At 38.0% G+C, this 22,736-nt stretch overlaps 1 protein-coding gene across 4 annotated transcripts in view; it reads left to right on the top strand.

Annotated features, from left to right (window-relative positions):
* Positions 1 to 22,736, top strand: part of LOC133606899 (arginyl-tRNA--protein transferase 1) — a 92,691-nt gene that overhangs the window by 15,498 nt on the left and 54,457 nt on the right. Inside the window, exons 7-9 of one of the 4 annotated variants that reach the window (XM_061961311.2) lie at positions 6,198 to 6,326; positions 7,197 to 7,325; positions 10,895 to 10,927. The exons of 1 other annotated variant lie outside the window; for it this stretch is intronic. In XM_061961311.2, coding sequence (XP_061817295.1) covers positions 6,198 to 6,326; positions 7,197 to 7,325; positions 10,895 to 10,927 — 291 coding nt within the window. The remainder of the gene's footprint in view (positions 1 to 6,197; positions 6,327 to 7,196; positions 7,326 to 10,894; positions 10,928 to 22,736) is intronic. 2 more of the 4 variants (XM_061961320.2, XM_061961329.2) reach the window with 2 other exon arrangements.

The following is a 22,736-nucleotide window of genomic DNA, read 5'->3' on the forward strand; positions in this document are numbered from 1 at the left end:
GTCTGTTTAAACTAATGCCGCATTCAAAACATTCACAGTGCAGGGTGGAAAAGGTTTGTGAACCCTTGGATTTAATAACTGGTTGACCCTCCTTTGGTAGCAATAACCTCAACGAAACGCTTCCTGTAGTTGCAGATGAGACCTGCACATTCAGGAGGAATTTTGGACCATTCCTCCTCACAAAACTGTTTCAGTGCAGCAATATTCTTGGGATGTCTGGTGTGAATCACTTTTTTGAGTTCATGCAACAGCATCTCAATTGGGTTGAGGTCAGGAATCTGACTGGGCCACTCCAGAATGCGTATTTTCTTCTGTTGAAGTCATTCTGTTGTTTTACTTCTATGCTTGGGGTTGTTGTCCTGTTGCATTAGCCATCCTCTGTTGAGCTTCAGTTAGTGGACAGATGGTCTTAAAAGTTTAGCCTGCAAAATATCTTGATAAATTTGGGAATTAATTTTTCCATCGATAAAAGCAATCCGTCCAGGCCCTGAGGCATCAAAGCAGCCCCAAGCTATGATGCCACCTCCACCACATTTCACAGTTGGGATGAGGTTTTGATGTTGGTATGCTGTGCCTTTTTTCTTCTACACATAGCGTTGTGTGTTCCTTCCAAACAACTCAATTTTGGTTTCATCTGTACACAGAATATTTTGCCAGTAGTGCTGTGGAACATCCAGGTGCTCTTTTGTAAACTTCAAATGTGCAACAATGTTTTTTTGGACAGCAGTGGCTTCCTCCGTGGTGTCCTCCCATGAACTCCATTCTTGTTCAATGTTTTACGTATTGTAGATTTGCCAACAATAATGTCAGCATGTGCCAGAGATTTTTGTATGTCTTTAGCTGACACTCTAGGATTCTTCTTCACCTCAATGAGCATTCTGCGCTGTGCTCTCACAGTCATCGCCTAGGGAGAGTAGCAACAGTGCTGTACTTTTTTGTAGACAGTCTTTCTTACTGTGGACACATGTACATCAAGGCTTTTAGAGATACTTTCCAGCTTTATGACAGTTAACAATTGATCGTAGATCTTCTGTGAGCTCTTCTGTGCAAAGCATGGTTCACATCAGGCAATTCTTCTTGAGAACAGCACACTTATCACAGGTGTCTGTTTTTTATAGGGCAGGGCAGCTTCAACCAACACATACAGTATGATCTTGTCACATTGATTAGACTCCATGTTGTCTGAGTCCTGGCTCCTGTCAGCTCTTGGAGAAGTCATTAGCCTAGGGTTTCACATACATTTTCCACCCTGCACTATGAATGTTTACATGTTGTGTTCGATAAAAAAGATGAAAACCTATAATTTTTTTGTGCGGTATTAGTTTAAGCAGACTATGTTTGTCTATTGTTGTGGCTTCCATGAAGATCAAAACACATTTTATGACCAATTTATGCAGAAATCCAAGTAATCCAAAGGGTTCACATACTTTTTCTTGCAACAGTACTTGCAGCATGTACTGTGTATAAAACTTTGATGGAGGGTTTTGAAGTTGTTTTAGAGGGCTCTGAAGGCTACAAAGGTGACTCCCATTCGCCCCATCTTGCAAGCAGTTTTGATCATTTTTAAAGGGGATCTGCACTTTTGGAAACAATCATTATGAAAGACATGACGACGGATGTATTTTTTTAATGCATTCTAACTTGTAAATAAACATAAATAAAAGTCTACCTACAGTGGAACCAATAGGATATCCTCTATTCTGGACATAAAACCCAATTAAAAAAACATCCAAAAACCGCCAACAATATTCCATTTACATTTCGTGACTTGAATATAAACCAAGCGTTAGTGATGTTGTTATTATAAGCGCTAATGCAGACAAACTATTTATAGCGGCGCTACGATCACTAGCGTATGTCCTTATGTTTACATCGAGCGGTAAGCTGCTTACTCACCTTGGTGCTCGTGGAAGTTAATTCTACATCATAATTCATGCTTCTTGCCTTGATAATCAAAGGATGACGATGTAAACCGCATTTTTGTCACTTTGACAGCCAATTTAGACGTGGAAATGGCGACACGAAAAGAAGCTTGGTTGCACCCTCTTTTTCTTTGTGAGGATTATGAGTCATTCATCATCTAATCGGGAATATAACAAGTCTGCATCCTGATGTTTTATTATGTTTGTTGGCTCTCATGAAGTCTGCAGTGAATAATAATCAGTGATGTTGTTGAGGAACAAAAATGCAAATGTCGTGATGCGTTTTTTAAATGAATGTGATGCGTATGCTTAAAATGATCAAAATACATGAATATTAAATGTTATTATAAATGTGTCCATTACTATATACATATATACCGTATTTTTCGGACTATAAGTCGCAGTTTTTTTCATAGTTTGGCCGGGCTCCAGCGTGACTTATATATGTTTTTTTCCTTTTTTATTATGCATTTTCGGCAGGTGCAACTTATACTCCGAAAAATACGGTACTCACATCATGTATATAAAACCTTAATAGAGGTTTTTGAATGTTTTTTTAAGGGCTTTGTTGGCAGAATAGAGCGACTCCCTTCGTCTCCATTGTGAGCGGACTTTTGATTGCATTTATTTTTTAATTTAGAATGCAATAAAAAAAGAAAACCATGTTTGCTTCTTTTGCATAAGGCTTGTGAATGATATTGAAAATTCCCAAAAATACAGTTTCCCTTTAAAAATCCTAAAGAAAAAAAAAGACGTGTGTTCTTGTCCCTCATAATGGTTGTGAACGATGGGCAAAAATCCCCCAAAAGTGCAGTTTCCTTTTAAAGTCAAAATTTGCCCATGTGTGAAGATGTTCATCCATGAAGTGTGAACCACAGCAGGAAAACACCCCAACCCTTTAGCTGAATAAAGAAATAGTCAGAAACAATATCTGTATGTCTGACGCTGCCTTTTGAACTTGTTCTCTTGAATTTATCCTTTAGCATGATTGCTTTAGCATTTACCTTTCTACATTTGCATAGGTATTATAATTCATTTTTAAAATATATATGTTCAGGTTTTACCCAGCAGGGGGCACAATGTTCATATGATTTCAAAGGAAGTCTTTCAAATTCCAGTTGACTTGACACAGCCCTTCCAAATCTACTTTGTTATTTTTCATTTATTTTCAATTCTCCTGCATCACTAACATAATAATGAATTCAAATGTGTTTACAAAGAAAAGCCTAAATTAAAGAGCTAAGGACCTTGACAAATGGTGTGGACAAAATGTACTGTATGTAAAAAGTGATCACATTCTTCTGTAACAACTTAACACAGTATTTAACCTAATTTAGAACCCATCAAAATAAAAATATTAGGGCTGTCAAATGATTTAAAAAAAAATCAGATTATTTACATTTTTGAATTTGTATTTATTATGAATAATTACAGACGATTAAGTTAGTTTAAGAAACGACTCAATGCAATTGTATTGTCAGAATGTCATCCATGAACTTTTTTTAATGTTTTACTTGAATGCATGTCATTTATTTGCACAAAACTTAGTAACAGTTTTATCTAAAGTAATCTCAGGCTGTATTTTGGCGTGAAATTTACCAGTGAGCACACCAGTCGGAGTCTCCTCACTCATTTTTGTACTGACGTATGCATTAATCTGAACACAACATGTAAACATTCACAGTGCAAGGTAGAAAAAGTACCGTATGTGAAACCCTAGGCTATTGACTTCCCCAATAGCTATTTTTTTGTGAATAATCACGTTAGTGAAATTGTTAATTTTGTCAGCCCTGAAAAAAATCTAAAATTACTGTCTATTAGTCTCAAGCAAAATAACTTTGCTGACTCACCTCCATGAAAAATGTGGAAAGATCATTTTAGGTAATGAAACGTTCATCATAATCAAAGTTACACATTTTTTGTTTTGCTGTATTCAAACACTATTGAGCAAGGCTGTTGGTGTTACATAGAGTTGTTGTGATAGTGCTCAAAAAATATTTTTCACCACTATTCAGTGCATCCAGAAAATATTCTAAGTGCTTAACTTATTTCACATTTTATGTTACAGCTTTAATCCAAAGTGGAATAAATTCATTTCTGTTCTACACACAATACACCCCATAATAAAAATGGGAAAAAGTTTTCTTTAGAGATTATTGAAAATGTAATCAAATTAAAAAACTACGAAATCACATGTACATATGTATTCACAGCCTTTGCCATGAAGCTCAAACGTGACATCAGGTGCATCCTGTTTCAACTGATCATTCTTGAGATATTCCTACAGCTTAATTGGAGTCCACCTGTAGTAAATTCAGTTGATGCATTAAGTTGACGCACAAAGTCGAAGGAATTGTCTCGAGGCACAAATCTGGGCAAGTGTTCAGAAAAATATCTGCTGCCTTGAAGGTCCCAATGAACACAGTGGCCTCAATCATCCGTAAGTTTGAAACCACCAGGACTCTTGTTAGAACTGGCCGGCCAACTAAGCTGGGTGATCGGGGGGAAAAGGCCCTAGTCTAGGAGGTGACCGGGAACCCGATGGTCACTGTCAGAGAGAGGAGAATCTTCTAGAAAGACAACCATCTCTGCAGCAATCCACCAACCAGGCCAGATGAAAGCCATTCCTTCGTAAAAAGCTCATGGCAGCCCACCTGTAGGTTGCGAAAATGCACCTGAAAGACGAGGTGAAACAAAATTATCTGGTTGGATAAGACAAAGATTGAACTCTTTGGCGTGAATGCCAGGTGTCATGTTTGGAGGAAACCAGCACCGTTCATCACCAAGTCAATACCATCCCTACACTAAAGCATGGTTGTGGCAGAATCATGCTGTGGGGATGTTTTTCAGCGGCAGGAACTAAAAGCCTACTCAGGATAGAGGGAAATATGAATGCAGCAGTTTACAGAGACATCCTGGATTAAAACCTGCTCCGAAGCATTCTTTAATTTAGACTGGGCAACAGTTCATCTTTCAGCAGGACAACGACCCTAAGCTTACCGACATGATATCAAAGGAATGGCTTCAGGACAATGATATAAACGTCCTTAATTGGCCCAGCCAGAGCTCAGACTTAAATCCAGTTGAACATCTCTGGAGAGGTTTGAAAATGACTGTGCACCGAAGCTTCACATATAACCTGAGGCTGTAATTTCTGCTAAAGGTGCATCAACTGGCTGTGAATATTTATACATGTGATTTTTTTTTTTTTGATAAACTAGCAAAATAAAAAAATACATTGTCATTATGGGGTATTGCTTGTAGAATGTTGAAGACAAAACTGAATTTATTCTATTTTGGAATAAGGCTGTAACATAATAAAGTGTGGAAAAAAGTCAATACTTTCTGGATGTACTGTATAAGGTGGTGTCAACTTGCTACAAGTAGTTTATACTATCAAAACATATCTTCAACTGTAAAACTAAATTGAAGCTTAAACTTGAGAAATGTGCTTTCATGTATGAGGCCCAATATCTCTGTTTGACTAAGAGAAGTGGATGCCAAGTAGTCATTTGAGACTGTCCCTCTTCGGTCCAAGTCAAATAAACTTGAGGTTCAAGCTCCTATCTTTTCCGCCATGCAGACTCAAACGGTACAGCCTCTTCAGCCAATAAAAGCTCCTTGCTGAATAGGTGGTTAATGAAACGGGCCAGAGTCTCAGCAAATATAATTCATTTTCAGTTTGTGTGACATTAGATACAGTCACAGTTTTTCTTTCTTTGATAAGTCGGTCTTGTTCTTCCCAATAAAGACTGAAAAGCATAGAGTGTATGGATATACAGTATATCGAAGGCTGTGTATTAATCGTATTGGATTTTTAACATGCGTGTTAGTAATGAAAATTACTTGGATGGTTGGACCATTACCTGAAAATACATGATAAATCACTTGAGTGCCACATTCAATGGGGTAATCTTTGTTTTCTGTCAGTACTTTTTATAAGATGGTATTTGTGGGTCATGTTGCAAATTCATACAACATATAACACACCTGTCTCTATATTGTTTTAGTTCCTTGGTAAGTCCGCAAGGCCGCAGACACCATTAATGAAAAATAGAGAACAAAGCTAAAGGCTCCAAGAAATAATTTCCTTTTTTGCAATTTAAAGTCATGATACCATACAGAAAGGAGAGAGATGTTTGTGTGAGTCTCTCGTGCCACACTAAAAATACACCACTGTTTTCTCTTTGTTGTGTTTACTTTTTTTTAGGGTCTTTGCTCTTCACTTTACTCTCATTTGATGTTAACCATTGTCTGCCCGTATTCTTTTTGAAGGTGAGGCTAGTGCGCTCCAATCCCCCTTGCCCGCAGTTCAAAGCCTCTTTCGACGCCTCCTACCAGGTGTACAAACTCTACCAGATGGCCATTCACAAGGACCCTCCTGACAAACCCTCCGAGAGCCAGGTCAGGGGTTTGTAGGCATAGGTCAAGCTGCTGTTGGCCTTCTCATAGCGGGTGGGAGAGGATAGACATGCATCCAGAGGGACTTCAAAAGGATCTTTTCTGTAGTCTTTTACTTTTAGATTTAATAATATTTTAATGGTTTATTTTTTAATACAGATTTGCACATGTAGAAAATAAAAGGCTTTTGGGAAAATAATCTAAAATGTTTGTATAAATAAAAACCATTAGGTTTCAGTCTAAAATTGCATCTACGTGGCAAAGAAAGGTAATCCAAGAGAAAATTTAGAGGAAAATGTTTCCATACGGCATGGTTGAGAGCAGTGTTTCTCCAGGTGTCTTGAGTTGGCCTTCAGTCCGCAGGTAGGACTGTTAGTCTGGTCTGGGTTGGGGGGGCAGCTTGACAGCCGAATTCTTCAAGCTTTCACATTTTAGTTTCGTCAGTGCCCCTTTTATCACTCCAAATTCACGATAGAAGTTGGCACGCGACAGACAACAGTTTCATTTGTTGGTGTAACAGATTAGGCACCATGCTTGAGTAACGTTCACGGCCGTGTTAACCAAGCTCTATCAGTTTGCTGCTGTCATTTTGACCATTCGGAGATGCTTCATTGAGAGGGGTCTCAAGGCTTTAGTGAAGTCAGATTAAAGCTATGCACTAGCCTCATCTTCAAATTGCCTGTTATCCAACTGCTTAAAAACATACAGTCTCCTAGAATTATATTGTTTGGTTTAATTTGTTTGTCCCTTTTGTGTAATAGTAAAATCATCCAGTTTCTGCAATAACCACTAACTAGGAGACTGGAATGATGTCCCCAAACATTATTTCGAATTGAACCTCACTGCTTTTCCCCTCTACATTTGTGCTTGAAGGTGAGGCTCGTAGCAGTCAGCTTTGAGGACCCGCAATTCACTGCATCTTATGAGCAGTCTGTGGCGCTGTACGCTCGCTACCAGATGGCCATTCATGGGGATGACCCCAGCGCATGTGGTGAGAGTGAGGTACTGCATGATTTCTGTTCTGCACTGCCAATAGGACACACCAATTACCAGCCAGTGTCATCTGGAGCAAAGAGCTTAATTGATGCTGAATACTTCGGTATAGCAGTTCAAAATGCTAACATTGACGACATGCAGTACAGTATTCACAGTGCTTCACTTTTTCCACATTTTGTTATGTTAAAGCCTTATTCCGAAGTGGAATAAATACAATTTTCTCATCAAAATTATACACTCAATACCCTATAATTGCTAAGTGAAAAACTACATTTGAAAAATCTTGTAAATTTATAAGAAAAAGAAAAATCACATGTACATAAGTATTAACAGCCTTTGGTCAATATTTTGTTCATGCACCTTTGGCAGCAATTAAAGCTTTAAGGCTTTTTTTTAACATCCTACAAGCTTGTCACACCTATCTTTGTGCAGTTTCTCCCATTCCTCTTTGCCCATTCCTTTTTGCAGCACTTCGCAAGCTCCTTCTGGTTGGATAGGAAGCGTCGGTTTTCATCCGGAAGTCATTTCTAAGTAAAAGATTGCCAAAATGCACCTGAAAGACTCTCAGACCTTGGAAAACAAAATTCTCTGGTCTGTTGAGACAAAGATTGAACTCTTTGGTGTGAATGCCAGGCATAATGTTGGGATGAAACCTGGCTCTGCCCATTGCCAGGCCAATACCATCCCTATAGTGAAGCAAAGCGGGGGCAGCATCATGCTGTGTGGATGTTTTTCAGAGGCAGAAACTTGAGATTAGTCAGGGTAGAGGGAAAGATGAATGCCACAATGTACAAGGACATCTTGAATGAAAATCAACGCTTCTCATCCAAACTGATGGAGCTTGAGCGGTGCTGCAAAGAGGAATGGGCGAAGAAGAATGGGCACAAACCGCCAAAGATACTGTAGGTGTGCCAAGCTTATGTGTTGTCTATCTGTGTTAGCCCTGCAAAGAGATCCTTTAACAGAGTGGTCACTGCAAACTCTTGCATTCTTCGGCTCTGCTCCCTTGTTCTAGAGTGCGTGGTACTTTTGGTGTTGTCTTTTATAAAATCTTGCACTCTTCCGCCATTCTAGATTAGCTCTCGAGAAACTTTGAAGAAACGTGTATCCTTGTCGTGATTTAAATGGTTCGTACGGCCAAAAAATGACGCAAGCATTGGGGCTTTTTTCTTCAAGAAAGGCTAAATGGCGCATAGTACACATTGAGAACAGACACTGGCTTGACCACCACGCATATTTAATGAGCCGGACGTGACGTCATTTTGAATCCAAACAATAGTCTGTAGAATTTTGAGAACAAAATTAATTAATTCCATTTTGGGAACAAAATTGATTAATTCCATTTTGGATTAAGGCTGTAACATAACAAAATGTGGAAATAGTGAAGAGCTGGGAATACTTTCCAAATGCATTGTAGATGCTACCCTCTCAACAGCTTTAGATAACATGACAAAATACTACAAGGACAATCAACTGAAACCTAGCCCAGCAACGACCTCAAATATCTTATTCCACCTCCGCAATCGTGAAGTCGGTACCAAGCTGTCCTTAGCCTGGAATGATGTATGCCTGAATCAGTGCAATTACAGTCCTCTCTAACAGCCAGGTTAGCATCGTGGCAGGAAAAACGCATTGCAAACCAACACTTAGCAAAACTGCCAATGCCAGCCAAGAACTAGCACCAGGTCATAAATCTACATGGAATACGTGGAAGTCGTTCAACTGACTTCGCTCAGGCATTGGCCACTGCAAGACCAACATGGCTAAATGGGGCTATGCTGATGCAACAGACACAGCCTGCGAGTGTGGTACATCTGAACAATGCATGCAACACCTGTTGAGCTGCCCACTCTTGGGTGACCAATGCAGCTTGGAGGATCTAAAGGCTGTAGATGAAAAGGCTCTCCACTGCGCAAGAGCTTATCATCAGTCTACTCCAGGACAGCTGTGCAGCTTACCACCACCAAAAGTGATCATAAACTGAATGAATAATGGGATCTCTGAGCACGCTTTATAAATGTAAGGAATTATTAGTTATTGAAAGTAATAAGACATTCACGCTGTTTTCAACTGTTCCGATTTACAAATGTCCTTTTATATTTTATTAGCAGCAGAATAAATGAACAGCTCCATCGTTTTCAGTGTGTTATTTTTTTCTTAATATGTACCTTTTTATTGTGAAAGGGTGAAGACGCTTTGTAACACCAACGATTACAATAGAGCAGTGCAGGTGTTTAATTTAAAGAGCACAATCACAAACATCCCAAGGAGGAATTAGGCCTAAGCAAATTAGTGTGTTTATACTGTAAGTATTGTATGTGTTTGAGACTGTTTACCATCTTAATCGCACACAGATGAGTGTTTACTGTAGGAAAGGAAGAGTAAAAGGAAGTGATGTACACCACGTGTTGCCAATGAGAATACTCCAGAGGATACTCACGCCACAATCTGTTTACATGCATTGTGTGGTTGCATCAGAAAAAGGAAGCTGAGATTGCATTCACATGGTAGTTCTTGTTGTCGTCAGGGTTTGATGATTAGACCCGCACATTTCACTGTCTATCCCTCTTTATTCCGTAATGAACTTCATTTAGGCCTTATTTTATTCAAAACAGAATTTTGTCCAATGTCCAGATAGTGATTGTCAAATCCATGTATTGGTAGAGTAGAGTTGTGGTAAGGCTGCTTGATTAGTGCTGCTATGAGTGTCTGTAAAATGTTTAAAATAAAATGCATGTATTGCTAGGTTTGAATACTCAGTTCAGTTCTACACAACAGCCTACTGTAGTTTTAGAGAAGCCCATTTAAAATGACATCTGTTCACTGCAGCTGTTTTATTGTGAGTTTTCAATAGTGTTAGTGGTTGTACCTTTCAGCATACAGAACATTGTGGAGCGTTGCTGTTGGTAACGTGTTGACTGTAAAGTTACTCGTGGCAAAGTTTACTGGCCCGATAAGGAATTTGCGGACTAAATTACTTTTATTAAGCATCTGCAGAGGTCACGGCAATGTTTGTTTGTTCTGTAAATTTTATTATATTTGTTATCCAGGTGGCTCAATTTTAGTAAACCAGTATAAATAATTTGTTCTTTTCGACTGGCATGTCAAGCTCACCTGCAAACACACTGCTCTCAATCCTGGTTCAAAAATGTTGAAAATATAGTGGAAACATTTTTCAACTTTTATTTGCTCTTCTTTGACACATACACATGCCCTGTGGGATGTTGTTGTGCAGTTGAAGCAGTTTCACTCTTACTGAAGAAAGTGCAATGATAATAGTTCCTACGAAGTATCTAGACCTTAATGATGGAGAACATGGATACCAGGTTTTAACGTTCCAAAATTATCTCCACTCTAATTTTAACTGCCTAAATGTTTTCATTTGTGTCAACACAATCTTTCTTTTCATGTTATTACTGTGGGGTTATTTGATATGTAACATTTAGGCAAAGACAAACCTTTGAGAGCTGACTTGTGAATATGACCATAGTAGAAATAGGAATGCATTTATGTATGCTTTGTGAAATTTAAGGGGTAGTGAGAACTGTTTTTTCCTTCTCTTTGTCCTGCAATAGTTCCGGCGATTTCTCTGCGATTCACCATTAGAGGTATGTATACTCTTCTGGTCTTTTCACAGTTGCATGAAACCATTTTTCATGTCTGTGTCTATATGTGTTGCTTACCACAATTTTCCAACTAATACAATGTGTAGTTCTTCAATTATAGATTTTTGTACATTGCTGACACATTACTGTGACAAATTAATTAAAATGTAATTTCCTTTCCTCTTACACCTCTTGGCAACTCAACTTTTTCCCTTCTCTTTTCAAGACCTTTAGCGAGATTAAGTGGTGGTGAAGGGATATAGGAAAGGGGTATAGTTTCATATGGGGGAGTTATCTAAGCCCTTGGAAGTGAAAGGATGTGTTTAGGGAGAAATGTTAAAATCTGGTGTCCAGATTGTGTCGTGATACAAACTTCGTCCAGACTTCATACTCAGCCCTTGATGTGGTGGGAGTCATTGCTGCTTTGCGCTATAGTTTCAGTAGATATTACTACCGTATTTTCCGGAGTATAAGTCACACCGGAGTATGAGTCGCACCTGCCGAAAATGCACAATAAGGAAGGAAATAAACATATATAAGTCGCACTGGAGTATAAGTCGCATTTTTTGGGGAAATTTGTTTGATAAAACCTAACACCAAGAATAGACATTTGAAAGGCAATTTAAAATAATTAAAGAATAGTGAACAACAGGCTGAATAAGTGTACGTTATATGAGGCATAAATAACCAACTGAGAATGTGCCTGGTATGTTAACGTAACATTATTGTAACAGTCATTCAAATAACTATAACATATAGAACATGCTATACGTTTACCAAACAATCTGTCACTCCTAATCGCTAAATCCCATGAAATCTTATACGTCTAGTCTCTTACGTGAATGAGCTAAATAATATTATTTGATATTTTACGCTAATGTGTTAATAATTTCACACATAAGTCGCTCCTGAGTATAAGTCGCACCCCCGGCCAAACTATGAAAAAAACTGCGACTTATAGTCCGAAATATACGGTACTTGTTGAAACCGTTCTACAGGTCACTTTTTGGCACCCAACAGATCCTATGGCTAACATAATCAAGCACGAGCAAACTTTGACAGTCAACTAAATGTACAGTATTTTACAAAAATTTGTACACATTTCAGCAAGCATTTTATTATTTAGGGTGGCGTGGGTCAGGTGGTCGGCCGTCTAGAAACTTGAGGGTTCCTGGCACAAATCCAGCTGCTGCCATTCTATTCACTGTTATGTATTTGGGCAAGACACTGTTTCCATCAGTCTACCCAAGGGCAGTTGTGGCTACAAATGTAGCTTTCCATCACTTAAGCGTGAATGTGGAGTGAATGTACGATGGGTTCTCTGTGTAACACGTTTGGAGTCACTCGAAAAAAAGTGCTATGTAAATCCAATATATTAAGTTATATTATTATTACTTCAGAGACAATAGTATATTTTGTATATAACTTATTGTGGTACAGATTTTTTTCCACCTAAAAATAATGCAAAACACATTTCAAATTAATTTATTTTGAACACAACAAACAGACAAAATACACTCTATCTACACAGTTCAAACAAAATAGCATTCCCAAACAATATTGTCATCTGACAAAAACAATAAGATTACACTAAAATAATAAAAACAAACATATTATGTGTGCGGAAAGGAGCAAAAAGAAGCTAAAGCTTGTACCTTAATGTCCTGTCCTATTACTCGGATGTAATAATCTGATCCTTAATCAACAATAAAATACACAATACACCTGTTACACAACAAAATGCAGTATATTATTACAAGATACATATTTGGTATTTTTACATCTACATATACTTATAATAATAAATCCACTTATTTCATAAAATCTAGTTTGACTTGAATACTGTACATTAGAACCTTAAGATTATGTTTCCCCCTCTTTGGAATACCTATAAAAAACAACCATTGTTGTTTAAATAGTGACAACACAAGTGAATATGCCTCACAGTGAACATGTCCAAACTGTACCCAAAGTGTCTATGTTTACTGTTAGTTGGTTGAAATGTGTTTAGAACATGTACACAGTATCAATATGATTCATCATATATTTTCATTTTTCTTTACAATATATCTAAAAAGGAGTAGGATGAAGCGAGGCTTATCTAATCCATCCCCTTTTCACTTCATAGCAACTACTAAAACATATGTGTACCCCGCCTTCCGCCCGAATGCAGCTGAGATGGGCTCCAGCACCCCCCGCTAACCCGAAAGGAACAAGCGGTAGAAAAATGGATGGATGTTTACTTCCTGTTCTCAATTTGTATACAATTTACATCAATGTGCTCTAAATACATCACTTCTTCTCATAAGAAGTTAAATAAGTTGTGATTTACTTAATGAGATGAATAATATCTTATTTTCAATATATTCATTTATCATAATTCCTCTTTTTACTTTGTACACACTTGTAGTTTGAACAGATTCATATACTGGGTCATATTAGTCCATTGTTTGATTTATTTACTTAATCCATTCCATAATTGAACTCCACATGCATCCAATCCATATACTAAAGGTTTCAGTGTTGTATGTGCAAACAAATGTTTTAAATTAGATTGTTCTCTTTCCGTTATAGTTTTCCTCTTTTGTTGAGAAGAATTGATGTACATAGCTGTTTGCAAATGCACCATAAAATTAAATTTCAATATCTTTGGTTTTATAAATAAAGGGTTAATTTGTTCCTTGTATCCAACTTTATGCATAATTCGGAAATTTTTTGTTATACGGTTATTGAATGAAGCATACTTTTGTAATTATTTCCCCATATTTCTGCACAATAACCCAGATATGGTAACACTAGTGAGCAGTAGATAATATAAAATGATTTTTAGTGTAGAACATATTTTTGCTTTATTAATTATAGAAACATTTCTTTCCACCTAATGTTGTATATTTTTTATGAGATATCTAGTTAATTTTATATTACGCCCCAAAATTACTTTTTTTTTTTTTTACTCTTTCAATATATCCATCCATCTTCTTCCGCTTATCTGAGGTCGGGTCACAGGGGCAGCAGCCTAAGCAGGGAAGCCGAGACTTCCCTCTCCCCAGCAACTTCGTCCAGCTCCTTCCGGGGGATCCCGAGGCATTCCCAGGCAAGCCGGGAGACATAGGTTACCCAACATGTTCTGGGTCTTCCCCGTGGCCTCCTACCGGTCGGACGTGCCTTAAACACCTCCCCAGGGAGGCGTCCAGGGGGCATCCTGACCAGATGTTTGAACCACCTCATCTGGCTCCTCTCGATATGGAGGAGCAGCGGCTTTACTTTGAGCTCCTTCCGAATGACAGAGCTTCTCACCCTATCTCTAAGGGAGAGCCCCGCCTCCCGACGGAGGTAACTCATTTCGGCCGCTTGTACCCGTGATTTGTTATAACCAAAAACTCATGACCGTAAGTGAGGATGGGAACGTAGATCGACTGGTAAATTGAGAGCTTTGCCTTCCGGGTCAGCTCCTTCTTTACCACGACGGATCGATGCAGGGTCCGCATCACTGCAAACGCCGCATCGATCCGCCTGTCGAGTTTACGATCTACTCTTCCCTCACTTGTGAACAAGATATCATTAATCACTGCTCCCCTCACCTCCCAGGGGGTGGAACAAGGGGATGGGTCAAATGCAGAGGGTAATTTCACCACACCTAGTGTGTGTGTGACTATCAGTGATACTTTAACTTTAACTTTAACATGTCCTCAGCCAAGGCACTTGTCATCTTGGAGGTGTGTTTGGTGTTATTATTATATACATACACGGTCATGCTTTCCAGTTTCTGAAGGGAGGAGATCTTGCTTTATGCAGTCCCACACCGCCATGACTGGAAGCAAGACACAACTGACTTGTACTTACTTTTGTTTATAGCTGTTTAGAGAATAATGAATGTGTTGAGTAATTTTACTCCATAGTACATATGTAGGGCTATACAAACTGTACTCTGACTCTAAATTACAGTATGTCCAAGTATAATTTGTGTATTGGCCATTGAGAAGATGCACAGTAATTCAAATGGTGAGAAATATACTTTTGAAATACTTTGTGAATCACTCCTTTTGTCTTTTGATTGATTCATGGTTAAAATCTGTTGTTGAGTGATATACATTTGCAGCCAGCCATCATTGAGGTCTCTGCAGGCTTGGTGAACTTTAGCCTATAGAAACACTAGTGGACATGTTAACTCAGGACAATTACACTTGTAATCAAACCCAGAATGCACACTTTTTGGACACACAACAACTTTAATTGCAATAAGGTGCACACATACAATCCCTGTAGTGTTGCTGTGTGGCTTCCCTTGGGACTTCCTTAATGAGCATCATTAGTATAAGTGTTAGTACAAGGGACAAGCTTTAATCACCTCGTCAAAGCTGAACAATCCTTTTGCGCGCACACACTCTTCTCACGTGCTGCTTCCATTCACTCTTCATCGCTGATGGATTTAGCATGCCATCTCGACTCGTATGACCTCCCCCATCACCCAACTTGTTTTTATTCCAGTCTCTGATCTCCCACCCGGTCCTCACTTCTCATGTCAGCGTTATTGTATGTGGCTTCTCTGTTCTACCTCAGCGTGTCGGCTTGCATCTGTTTCCAATCTGAAGGCTATTAAAATACACACACCATGTGGTGTGTGTGTGTGGTTTACTTTCCCCTGCATTTATTCTAATGTATGCAAACAATATGTTTCCAAATTCAACTGCAGCCATTAGGCAACCATTTTTATGTGTGTGTGTGTGTGTGTGTGTGTGTGTGTGTGTGTGTGTGTGTGTGTGTGTGTGTGTGTGTGTGTGTGTGTGTGTGTGTGTGTGTGTGTGTGTGTGTGTGTGTGTGTGTGTGTGTGTGTGTGTGTGTGTGTGTGTGTTAGGGGTTCAAATGCACCTATATTGCAGATGGTTCCAGTTAGAACACAGGTGTTGTAATTTAAAAATATACATATTTACATACCCTAACAGACATTTTAATTAATGTATGTTGTCCGATACAAAGCCAGACATCAGTACAAGTTAACATGATGAACAGCAATCATGCATGGGTTTCTTCACATGACCATGGTGAAGTGATGTGGGGCATGTGCACTACAAGACTCCTGTCCAAATGTATATAACTTAAATTCTAGGTTATAAGCCACTACTTTTTTCCTACACTTTGAAACCTGCGGCTTATAAAATAGAGCCGCTTAATAATGGATTTTTCTTTGTTGGCGGCAGTAATAAAAATAATTTTATAAAAAAATAAAAAAAGCAACAACACTGACAGGGTGTTTTATTTTTGTCTCATGGTGTCATCTTTTGGACAAATTTGCCCACTGCAGGTGCCGCAGTGTCCTTCCACTTAGTGCTTTCAACAACCGAAAGTATAAGTGGCGTTCAGTCTTCTAGCTGTTTATAGCGTTTCTACTAGTGTGGATTCTTCATTGATCACTTCAAGCAACATTTGTAAGTTTTACAGTATAATTAAAACTTATACTTACTTAATCATCCCATGTGTGATGCCTGTACGAGTGTTTTCATGCATTTTTGTAATGTAATGATGCTACCGTCGTTAGCATTAGCTAATATGCTAACGCATCCATGAGTGAGTGTGTTAGTATTGTTAACTTACAATGGCATTCTTTTTGTACTGTGTCTGTTTCAGTTTCACAAATTCCTCAGTAAATTCCCCAAACTTCACATTGGAGTTATTGAGTCCGTTTAGCTGATTGGAGTGCGAGCTTCCGCAGTTAGTGGGTCCATGACAATGACTTCTGTTTTGTTTGATCAGCAGTTTTACTGCCGTGTTACATGCACCGTTTGGAAACAATTAAGGTAAATAATTATTAATTATTTAATTAATTATTATTATTGTAATTAGTAATTTTCAATTAAGTAAATAAATATTTACAGAATCCTACTGTGTAAAAAACTATCTGCAGCTTATAGTTTGGTGCAGCTAATAAATGGAAACATATTTTTTTCTTCTAAAATTTAGTCGGTGCGGCTTATATCCCAGTGCGCTCTACAGTCCGAAAAATACGGTACTCTAGACTAAGAGAAGCCCACAGTGTGACTTCACTAGTCAATGAAAGTGCAAACTCTACCTTTTTAGACAAAAAATGACAATTTTGATGTTATTGCTGTTTTACCAATGTGACATTGTATATTTGGTCCGCTTTCAAGTCATGGTATTATTACACATTTCCTTCATACATTAATTTTCTCTTGCAGTACTTAGCAATTCATATACACTAGTAGCATCATTAGCGGCAAGTACACTTTATTTCCACATCTACAGTTTCACAATGGGAGTTCCCATTTGATGCAAGTTAAAGGAAAACTGACATTCCCTGTCCCACTTTGTCAAAATGGGTATACTGCTCACTGGGTCCAGTTTTGAGGCCTAATGCAAGTGATTTGGGGGGAACAAGAGAAGCTCTGTGGTCGTTAGAAGTGTTCCAGAGAAGTTTAGATTGTTTTTACAGTTACAAAGACGCAACTGTTAAAATGTCATTTGAAGTGACATGCAGTTTAGAAAGTCAGCATCAGCCTTGAACATGGTATGAATCTACAAACAAACACACATTACCTTAACCGCTTGTACGTCCACATACAATTGCAATAATGTATTTTAAAAGTACAAAACCCAAAACCAGTGAAGTTGGCACCTTGTGTAAATCGTAAATAAAAACAGAATACAATGATTTGCAACTTATATGCAATTGAATACACTGCAAAGACAAGATATTTAATGTTCGAACTGAGAAACATATTTTTGTTTGCAAATAATCATTAACTTAGAATTTAATGGCAGCAACACTTTGCAAAAAAGTTGGCACAGGGGCAATTTTACCACTGTGTTACATCGCCTTTCCTTTTAACAACACTTCAGGTGGAATTCTTTCACATTGTTGCTTGATGTGCAGCTTAATTTGTTCAACAGTCCGGGTTCTTCGATTATTTACGATTTACACAACGTGCCAACTTCACTGGGTTTGGGTTTTGTAGAATAATGAACATTTATTTCTTTTTTCAAACACACACCTTCACCCCATATACACATAAAATAAGACAGTATCCCTTTTTACCCATAACTTTGATTCCCCGACAAAGACTTGAGTGTTTTTCATGGAAACTGTGCCAAGAAATAACAGGCTGCCTGCTTACACAGATGGACACACCATAGCGTCTTCCTCCAAATAAGTGTAGATTATTTTCTTTCTCTTTGGCTACTTGCCAGTCAGTCATAGCCAATGTGGAGTACAACCACATCAACACATTCATATCGTTAGCCTCTGATATAAAGCTACATGAAGAAAGTATATTAACTAATTTTTTAGTTTAGACGACAGACAAGGAACAGACCTATTTCATTAGTCTTTTTGACATGAAATGGTTGGAAAACAAACTTCATACTAATTGCATTGCTGAAACTTCTATTTTGCAGGCACAGAGCGTTATGTGATTAGTAACATCTGGGCCATAGTAAAAAGTGTACATGCACACAGACAAATTTATGCACACATTAGATACGCAGCCTTAAAAAGACTAAGTGTTGTAATTTACAACTTTAAGCATTACATGGACATTTGTATTCATACTTCAAAGACTTCACAGATTCTTTATATTAGGATACGTTTTAAATTATTACTAATTCTTCTGGGTTTTATACCTCAAAGACTTCAAATATTCTTTGTATAGAGATAAAGAGTCTTAAAGTATTACTAATTATTCTGGCTTGTATTAAATTTACAAAATGTATCAGACACATGATCACAATTCAAGTATGTAAGACATAGATCTGTTTCTGGCCTGCATTCTTGTGTTGGCGGGGTGCTGAAACAACATCACAAGTATTTATATAGCCACTACATTACATTACACATGGACATGCATATTTTTAAGATCACAGTAAATACTTATACTGTATACACCTTTGGAATCTACAGTTTTTATTAGTTTTGTTAACGATAAATCAATGCGACCGGATATCCGGTCGAGAAATGAGCGGTTACAGACCACAATATCGATACGTTTTAGTTGTGAATCTTTAGGGGTTTATCGAATGTCAACACATAAACCGGTTATCACTCCAAACTAGAAATCAGTTGATGGTTTTGGTCTTTAAAACAACAGAGCCAGGGTTTATCGTGAAAAGGGTCACACGCTTACCGGTATGTTACTTACATGACTGGAGACAAGAGTAGACGTAGATACATGGACCGTGTGTCGTGGTAGATTAGCAATCAGTAGACAGTTTATCTTAAAAACATAGCAAGAAACACGGGTGCCCGCCAAACAATTACCCACAAGATACGTAACGTCAACACCGCGCACTGTCTCCGTGCTGTACCGTCTGTCAATTTTGTAACATTCCAAGGAATGGAGGCTCAGGCAGATTCCCGGTTTCTTTCTTTATTTCACAAAATGCTACATTTTGTACAGCGGGTTCAATCTCCGTTTCTTGCTTTTTTCCCCGGAAACTTTTCTTTTCTTTCCCCGTATAACTCCACAACGCACGTCACTTCCTGTCCTTGCCCCGGAAGCAAACTGAAAAAATGAGTATTTTTGTCTTTTTAATAAAGCCTGTATTATGATACTTAGTCAGGGGTCCAATTGATGTTATTCTCTCCAAACCATCCTGCCAGCTTGACCATGACACTCTCTGATTTCATTTGATATACAAGTGATTGTCACCTAGTGTTAGAGGTCAGGCGAATTGTATTGAAACAAAGTCCAGGTTTTTAACCTTGTAATATGCCTCAAACACTTAAATGCAATTTAAGTTGTAAAATGTGTACATCTTGTGTTATGTTGTTACTTTATTACGACATACGTACCTCGGGATACGAGTTTATTTGGGTCTGTGGCGTAGCTTGTACCTCAAAAAACTTGTATTGCAAAACAGTGTTGCCCATTGAAATAAATTGAAATCAATTTATTCTGTGCTTGAACCCCCCAAAACACTAACATTTGTATGAAACATTCCTTTTAAAAAGAATAACTAACTTTTAGATTTGAAAATATTGAATTAAAAACAAAGGGTTTAGATTCATTTTATTTCGTATTTTAATAACGTACAGCATTTACTTTGGAGAGTGGACTTCTATGGTACTTCTTTCCAACTGCTGCTCCATATTTTCATGGATAAGTATCTGCCGTCTAGATAGTATTTTACATCATTGGCTGGCGTTGTTGACTCATTCTGCTTTGTTTTAGCGCAGACTAGCAATGATATATGCTCAAACTGCTTCACCAAGTTAGCTACATCCCAATCTGTAAAGTTTTTTGACGGTTTATTTCTTTTATTCATTGAATGTCATCTGGTTCTTCTTCTCAGCCATGTCTCTTATACTCACTTTCTTTTTTCACATGAATGGAAAAACATAACAATCTCCAGCAATAAGCTATACTGGAAGTTTTGGGTGGATCTCACGGGGTTCACTGTGGCATTCGCAAAGCCTGTCAATGGTGGGGAGACACATTTTTACTCCTACCTTAAAGCATACCAATTAGCTGAAAACTCTTATATGGAGCTGAATCAGGGTAAAAAGTTTTGTACTTTAATATACTTTAAAAATCCAAAGTTCAAATTTTGATGTTAAATTTTGAGAAACACAGCATACCAAATAAAAAAAAAGCAAACACAATTTTTTTCAGGTTGAATATATTTTGATTCACACTTAAAGTTCTTTTGAATTAAGTCTTTTTTTCTTTTTTCTTTTTTTCTTTTTTTTTTTTTGCATTTTTCACTTTCTTAGGTTTTGATATTTGAGCTTGTTTTTTTCCAGATTCAAATCCTTTTTTTTTTTTTTATCAGATTCAAATCCTTTTTTTTCCAGATTCAAATCTCGTTTTTTTTTTCAGATTCAGACATTTGACCCTTTTTTTTATGATGATCGTGTGCGAGGGGCGCGGCCTCATGACAGACCAATCAGCAAAAGGAAAAGGGGTGTCCCCTATTACGTTGCCTTCAGGAAACTTAGGAACTACTGTATTTTCTGGACTATAGAGCCCACCGGGATATAAACCACACCCACTAAATTATAGGAGAAAAAAAAAAGCAGTCATGTATTAACCACACCGGACTATAAGCCGCACATATATACATTGCAAAATTAGTTATTTACAAAGTAAGATTCTGAAAATGTTTATTTACATAACATAGTTGTTTCCAAATGGAGTCTGTAACACTGCAGTAAAACGGCTGATCAAACAAAACAAGAGTCATCTGCATGGACCCCAATCAGCTAAACAGACTCAATAACTCCACGGTAATGTCTTGGTAAATTTACTGAGGAATTTGTGAAAAAAAAAAAAAAAAAAGCCCTTGTAAGTTAATACGAATACAGACACTCGTAAAGGTGTTAGCACATTAGCTAATGCTAATGACGCTAGCATCATTACATTACGATAACCCTTTCAAATATGCATGAAAACACTCCTACAGACATCACACAAGGGACGGTTTACTAAGTGTAGACCGTTTTAGTTGTACTGTAAAACTTACAAACGTTGCTTGGCATAATGAATGAAGAATCCATACGAGTAAAAACGCAGAACACTGATTGGCACTCCGGTTGAAAAATAAAAAAGCACTGCCGGTAAATGGACGCACACTGCAGCACCTGCAGTAAGCAAACTCATCCAAAAGATGGCGCCATAGGACAAACAATAAAACACCCTCTGTGTTTTTGCTTCTTACAATAAAAAAAAAATAAAAAAAATTACAATTATTTTTCTTATGGTCGCCGGCAAAGAAAAGTCCAGAAATTAACTGCTTCGCCTTATAAATCGCAGGGTTACAAGTGTAGGGAAAAAGTAGTGGCTTATAGTCCGGAATTTACGGTATTTCAGTTTTAGCTAACATGTAATAAACCATGTGATTGTCAGTAAAAGAAATGATGCCAGTGAGACATGAAGTCTGTTTTAAATAGCATTTAGGACAAATTGCAGAACTGCAGCTCTTAATTATGCTGGATTATGCATTTCAACAGCCAAGCTTTAAATTCCCTATTTCGGGTAGAACCGTGCATGGTATCCGCTTGCCAATTGCAATGATGGCCTCCGACATCATATATACAGTCGCGATCAAAAGTTTACATACAATTGTAAAGAACATAATGTCATGGCTGTCTTGAGTTTCCAATACTTTCTACAACTCTTATTTTTTTGTGATTGAGTGATTGGAGCACATACTTGTTGGTCACAAAAACATTCCTGAAATTTGGTTCTTTTATGAAAATGTGACCAAATCTGCTGGGTCAAAAGTATACATACAGCAATGTTAATATTTGGTTGCAAGACCCTTGGCAAGTTTCACTGCAATAAGGCGCTTTTGGTAGCCATCCACAAGCTTCTGGCAAGCTTCTGGTTGAATTTTTGATCACTCCTCTTGACAAAATTGGTGCAGTTCACCTACATTTGTTGGTTTTCTGACATGGACTTGTTTCTTGAGCATTGTCCACAAGTTTAAGTCAGGACTTTGGGAAGGCCATTCTAAAACCTTAATTCTAGCCTGATTTAGCCATTCCTTTATCACTTTTGACGTGTGTTTGAGGTCATTGTCCTGTTGGAACACCCAACTGCGCCCAAGACCCAACCTCCGGGCTGATGATTTTAGGTTGTGCTGAAGAATTTGGAGGTAATCCTCCCTTTTCACTGTCCCATTTAAAGCACCAGTTCCATTGGCCGCAAAACAGGCCTAGAGCATAATACTACCACCACCATGCTTGACAGTGAGCATGGCGTTCCTGGGATTAAAGGCCTCACCTTTTCTTCTCCAAACATATTGCTGGGTATTGCGGCCAAACAGCTCAACAGCGGATCACTGCGGATGCGCGGAGTGC

The sequence above is a fragment of the Nerophis lumbriciformis genome, linkage group LG02 (assembly GCF_033978685.3).
Source record: "Nerophis lumbriciformis linkage group LG02, RoL_Nlum_v2.1, whole genome shotgun sequence".
Classification (NCBI taxonomy): Eukaryota; Metazoa; Chordata; class Actinopteri; order Syngnathiformes; family Syngnathidae; genus Nerophis; species Nerophis lumbriciformis.